We start from the raw sequence: 6,000 nt of genomic DNA on the forward strand, positions 1-6,000 counted from the left end.
CTCAAACAGTCAGTGACTGCCGTGGCGGATCTAGTCTTTATCAAGTTAGAATCCGGTTAGTCGCAGACCCAAATATATATTAAAGTAATTGTATTATACTTTCTCCACCATATGAGTACTCTAGCATCTTATCCAAACTCTTCCCTTTCCTCTGCAGAATAAGAATTATGTCCTGAACCTATACTATACCACCACTGAGGGGGTATTTGTCTATGTGGGTATGAAATGTCCAACCAGTACTGGAGAACCATCAGAAACTCCTCCCCCCACAACCACTAAACACTCCTGCAAGGTCTCGCACATGGCCATAGAGCTGCCTGGGTCTGCAACAGAACTTAAAATAATAGGTAAGCTTGGCTAACTCATAACTTTGGGAGGGAACTAATTAATATGGGACAGATCAAATCTCATGGAAACCTTGTCTTGCAGATAATGCCAAAAAGCTGGTCCCTGTTAGTGAGGCTCGGAGTTGGTGTGGATACAGTTTGGTGCAGGAAAAGGGAAAGTATATCTTCACGGCTCCTTACACGGCCTGTATCAAGATGCTGGTAAGAGTCCTTCAGTTTAAATAAATGATCTAAACTGAGCTGTGCCGTATTTAAATGCAATATGGGTAATTCTTCTATTGCTTTGGTTGTCCACCCACAATTTTATCGTGGTCAAAATGGGAGGTGCTGAATACATTTAGTAAAAATGTTTACTTGCTTTCCTTCCAGAATAAATATGTCCTGACTTTAATATACATAACATCTAATGGGGAACAAGAGTTGGTCCAGATGGAATGCCCAGCTAGTGCTGGAGATCCAACGGAGGCCCCTACTTCAACAACTAGGAAGCCAACCAAGGCCCCTGCAACTGTGGTCTGCACAGCTTTCCGTATGGTGGTGGAACTACCCAAGGAACCTCTAAAACATGTCATGTTTCTAGGTGAGTTAGGCTTTTGTTAGATTTTGGAGGGTATCATGTCTGGCACTGTAGGGAGTCTTTTATAGCAACTTTCCCTTATCTTTGTAGATAAATCCAACAAGTGGGTAGCTGTCACTGATGCTCCCAAGTACTGCAATTACACCTTGTTGCAGGGAAATGGAAGGACCTTCTTCATAACCCCATACACAGCCTGTGATGTCAGGATACTGGTAATCCTTTTGATCAGATATCCAGCATGTTGTTTGATGCCAATTAAAAGCTCAACAATCGATCGATATACTAGTAATTAAGATGTTATCTGTCCTAGAATAAAAACTATGTTTTGAAAATTTGGTATCAGACAACTGGTGGAGAAAAAGGGCATGTGGTGATGAAATGTCCCACCAGTGCTGGAGAACCAACAAAAGCCCCTACACCTACAACCACCACTAGGAAGCCAACAGAACCAGTGCCTATTGCAACTACTATCTGCAGATCCTCTACCATGATGGTGGTGCTCCCTCCAGGCCCCCTGGAAGAAGTCTTACTAATAGGTTGGTTGTGTGGGTTATTTCTTTGTTAGAGTTGAGGGACATTTTTAATGTCTGGTACTCTCTCTTTGTAGATCAATCTAATAGTCTGGTTCCTGTTAAAGATGCCCCTAAGTACTGCAACTATAGTCTGGTAGAGGGTGAAGGACGGAACATTTTCGAAACCCCCTACACAACCTGTAATGTTAAAATACTGGTAAGATTCCTTTTCAGAATAAACTTCCATTTCTCTATTGATAGAGGGCCCTTATTTTATAGTTGTCAGCAGATTAGCTGATGCATATATTTTAGATGTGCTTGAAGAACTGTATTCTGGTGACTTACTCCCAGCATCTTGTCCAAACTCCTCTCTTTCCTCTGCAGAAAAAGAATTATGCCCTGACCCTACACTATACCACCACTGAGGGGGTATTTGGATATGTGGGCATGAAATGTCCAACCAGCGCAGCCCTACCAACAGGCTCACCGCGCCCTCCCTTTGGGGTTTCTGTCCTCTGCAGTGATACTTGCATGACAGTGGAGCTTCCTGAGGGACTTCTAGAAGAGGTTAAATTAATGGGTGAGTGGTAGTGCTACTCAGTAATTTGGGTGCTGTAAATGGGGGAATCATGCTCTAAATGTGGCATTTGTTATAGATGAATCCAGTAACTTGGTAGCTGTTTCCAGTGCTCCCAAGACTTGTGGCTACAATTTGGTGAGGGAAAATGGCAAGAACATCTTGACTGCTCCTTACAAGGCCTGTAATGTCAAGATACTGGTAAGCTGAGGGAAATCACAAATTTCATACCTATTTTTATATTACAAGTGATCAAAATACTGTCAATGATCCACTTCTAGAACAACTTCTATATCCTGAAAGTGATTTACACAAGTCTTACTGGGGAGCGAGGAGATATAGAGGCTAAGTGTCCTGTTCCTGGTCTAGTACCACGTGAGGGTAAGTGTTTGTTCACTGGATATTTCTTCATAATGCAGGAGTGCTCAAGTCTGGTGTTCCTTGTCTGCCAAATGCTGTTGCTACATCATGATGTTTTTACTTGTATACAATGTGCCTCTTGACAACGGAAGTTGACAATTTCCCTGCCTGAGGATATTGAAGCCTAAACTACAGGGTCTTCCCTATACAACCTGAAACATTGAAGTTTACTGTTTTACAGGGTGCAAGCTACCAATAAATCAGCAGGTTGCTTGTGGTCCACCAAATGTTGATCCACAGCTGTGTGTGGCCAATGGATGTTGTGTGGATGCAAGAACTTCCCAGTGTTACTATCCTATGGATGGTATGGCTTGGTTTTACACTTTTGATATAGCACTGCTCATCTAATGAGCAATTCATATTAACTTTGAACAGCTTGTATAGGAAAACTTGACTATTTAGGGGGGAGGTGGAAGAAAGACCTATATCATTTACCTGCATTCCAGCTTTGCTGTACAGGTTAATGGTCCTTCAACTAAACGCGCCCCCCACCCCCCCAGTAAGATTTCCTACAAGTGTCACGATTGCATGTTTTTGTGTTTTAATGTAGCAATTTCTCTGCTTGTACTTTTCAGCATGCACAGCAGATGGGCATTTTGTATTTGCAGTTTACCGCACCTCGGCCAAGCCAGATATAGATCCTGGTAGTCTAGTAATTGCTGGAAACCAATCCTGTGCCCCTGTAATCTGCACTCCAGACTTTGCTATCTTCAAATTCCCAGTGACTGACTGTGGGACACATGTCTTTGTAAGTTACTTTTCCTATGGGTATTGCAATTTTGACATTGCTTTTGTAGTATTAGGACTTTGGGGCATTACAGTCTATATTTTGTAGTCATATGTTTTAAGGGGTGGTGTGTTAATCTGATGGAGTACCATTGGTTTTTTGCTGGCCCATTTGATTACAATGCTTTATCAGCTACAATATTCTCCCCTCTACGCTTTCTTGTGTAGATGGTGGCAGAGACTACAGTCTATCTTGCTGAAGTTCATGGCTTGGTTCAAGGGACCGGGCAGGTGTTTGGAGAAATTACCAGAGACAACTCTTACCGGTAATCTCTTTTACAGTGGCTGGGAATAGGCAGCCAATTAACCCTCTTGCTGAAAGGAAAGTTATTTTGCAGCATGCACTGCTGGTTGTAATGGATGGGTAGAAATACATTTTCTCTAGGACTAAAAGCCCTCTAATGTTTTTGTACTGAAATGGGGAAATCTGTGTTAACTAAATTTATTATTTTATCTTCGTTGTCACCTCTCCGCACTGCAGTTTCCAGGTGGAATGTCGCTATTCTAAAGGAAACTTGGCCAGCACTGGTTACTTGGTGGTGAACCCACCGCCTCCATCAGCAGCCTTGGCTTTTGGATCCCTTGGGGTTAGGTTAAGAATTGCCACAGGTAATTGAACTAAATTCTTGCTGCTCTTTATTTTATAAACATTTAAAGGTTGCGATATACTTGATGTGACAAAGGTAATGTCTTTTGGTATAACTTATCCCATTTTAGTCTTGTGGAACTGTAGTGCTATGTTGAGCATCATGACTCTCCCATGACTGCCAGATGTGTCTGGCTGTGGAGAGTCTTTTCTTTCAATGGGTTGTGTTGACACTGAAGTACATGCAGTACCTTGAGTCTGGTTATTCTAATGCACTTATCTCTTGCAGATGCCAGCTACACAACTTTCCACCCATTGTCCCATTTGCCAATCAGATTCTTGCTTGGAAGCAAGGTGCATCTGGAAGTGCAGCTTGTAAACCCCCCTGAATCCAATGTAGTTCTGCTGGTCCACTACTGCATCGCCTATCCCCAGCCTTCTCAAGCTGCCTGGGTGATCCTCTATGAAGGGTGAGTGTCCTGCATCATTGACGGTGTTAATCCTGATTTTTATCTATTTTGTAACAAAGCAACATTTCCAGGGCTTTATCCAATAGCTTCTGCCAGACCAATAATCAAATTGCTGACCACTTCTCTTTTTCCTTCTGAAATCAACCCTTCAGACACTTACCCACTCAACAGTTACACAATAACCTTTTGTTTTTGAGAAGTTCATATAGTATTGTAATTTTAGCAACAGCTTAGGTGACTGGCCCATTAACCAATATTGTTGGCTGCAAACACCTAATTAAGTCTCTTTTGCAAGTTACTATAACAAATGCAAGCTTTTTAGGTTGTCTCAGATAATACATATAATATGGTTGTCATATTAAGTCCTCCCCGTTGAAAGTGTCTGACTCTCCATTCTGAAATACCTACCCACAGTTGCCCCAGCATCCTGGATTATAGCAGTGCTGCTGGCCTCCATGTCAAATACAATAACATGCCTGTATCCAAGCACACTCGACGCTTTGAAATAGAAATCTTCCAGTTCCTGGACTACAAGACCAAGCAGCGTTTGGATGAGGAAGTGAGAATCTTTTATAGTGGTCCAATCATACTCAAGCTTGCCTCCAAATGCCTAGTCCATTAATGGTATATTCTAGACATGCAGATCTACAGCTGCTCTAACTCCATTTACTTTCTTTTTAGATCTATTTTATGTGTTCAACTGAAGTGTGTTCCCCAGAACGCAGTGTTTGTAATGAAGGATGCTTTGATGGGAGAGGTATGTTCCATTTTAGATCAAGCCTTCAATTATTGCAGCATTAAGTCTTCTATCTTATGCTTTTCAGAGACTTCTCCCTAAAGTATTTGTTTTAAATTATCCTCCCCTGGTTCACAAATTTGGGCAATAGTTATACCACTTGATAATGTTCCAGATAACTCCTCCTTCCACAGAGATGCCTGTTCCAGTAGATCTTGGTGTGGGAGGGCGCTGTGCAGGAAAGCCCTGTCCTGGGAAATCAAACGTAGATAAGCGAGCTGCTCCTGGTCATACCGGCTTCGTCGCTGTCAGTGAAGGAACCTTCACTTTGGATGAGAATGTGTCCTGTGAACAAATGGGCAAGTGATTTCGGAGATGTTGTATTGCAACAGTACTAATCCTTTCATTTATTGTTCCCTTTTTAAAGATGGAGATAGGCCTGTTTTGGCTTTGACCAAAGCTCAAAAACAACTGAAATTGACTGGTATTTAGGTCTGGGTAAAGTGCCTGACCTGATGCTTAATTTATTCCTCATTTGAGCACCTAAATCCTTTTGTTTGCCACCAAAGTGTGTGTAATTTATTATTTATTTATTCCTCCTCTTTCAGAGAAGCACTGGACCCACTTCCATGGTCTCCTGGGGCTGCTTGGTTTGCTGCTCCTGGTATCTCTTGTAATGCTCTTCCTCAAAAGGGTCGTCTAGAAAATTGTCAGATCCTAGAGAAGCAGTCGAACTTGAATAAACCTGTACCTTTTTTTTTATAAATTGTCTTGTGTCATTCACGGAGGGGGTGGGGGATTAGAAAGGGGCTTAGAAAGGGGCGAAGCTGACCTTGACACTGGTGTAGGGAGGTGAAGTTAATCAACTTGCACTCAATGACAGGAATGTGGTGACTGGAGCTGTGCTGCTAAAGACTGTAAAGAACAAAAGTTACGGCTGCTGAACGGTACCCGTTCTAAATTTTGCGCCTGCAGAGTGACACTGGAAT

The 6,000-nt window shown here is 42.3% G+C and overlaps 1 protein-coding gene across 1 annotated transcript in view; it reads left to right on the forward strand.

The window, feature by feature from the left end:
• Nucleotides 1-5,792, forward strand: part of LOC121321161 — a 29,335-nt gene extending 23,543 nt beyond the window's left edge. Inside the window, exons 24-41 of the mRNA XM_041260060.1 lie at nt 158-347; nt 430-548; nt 717-927; nt 1,015-1,136; nt 1,235-1,460; nt 1,532-1,653; nt 1,821-2,016; nt 2,093-2,214; nt 2,295-2,394; nt 2,615-2,737; nt 3,009-3,181; nt 3,388-3,485; nt 3,701-3,828; nt 4,095-4,275; nt 4,690-4,834; nt 4,957-5,032; nt 5,206-5,370; nt 5,620-5,792. Of these exons, the coding sequence (XP_041115994.1) occupies nt 158-347; nt 430-548; nt 717-927; nt 1,015-1,136; nt 1,235-1,460; nt 1,532-1,653; nt 1,821-2,016; nt 2,093-2,214; nt 2,295-2,394; nt 2,615-2,737; nt 3,009-3,181; nt 3,388-3,485; nt 3,701-3,828; nt 4,095-4,275; nt 4,690-4,834; nt 4,957-5,032; nt 5,206-5,370; nt 5,620-5,714 (2,592 nt within the window). The 3' untranslated portion in view covers nt 5,715-5,792. The remainder of the gene's footprint in view (nt 1-157; nt 348-429; nt 549-716; nt 928-1,014; nt 1,137-1,234; nt 1,461-1,531; nt 1,654-1,820; nt 2,017-2,092; nt 2,215-2,294; nt 2,395-2,614; nt 2,738-3,008; nt 3,182-3,387; nt 3,486-3,700; nt 3,829-4,094; nt 4,276-4,689; nt 4,835-4,956; nt 5,033-5,205; nt 5,371-5,619) is intronic.
• Nucleotides 5,793-6,000: the final 208 nt, after the last annotated feature.

This window comes from Polyodon spathula, chromosome 9 (genome assembly GCF_017654505.1).
Source record: "Polyodon spathula isolate WHYD16114869_AA chromosome 9, ASM1765450v1, whole genome shotgun sequence".
Taxonomy (NCBI): Eukaryota; Metazoa; Chordata; class Actinopteri; order Acipenseriformes; family Polyodontidae; genus Polyodon; species Polyodon spathula.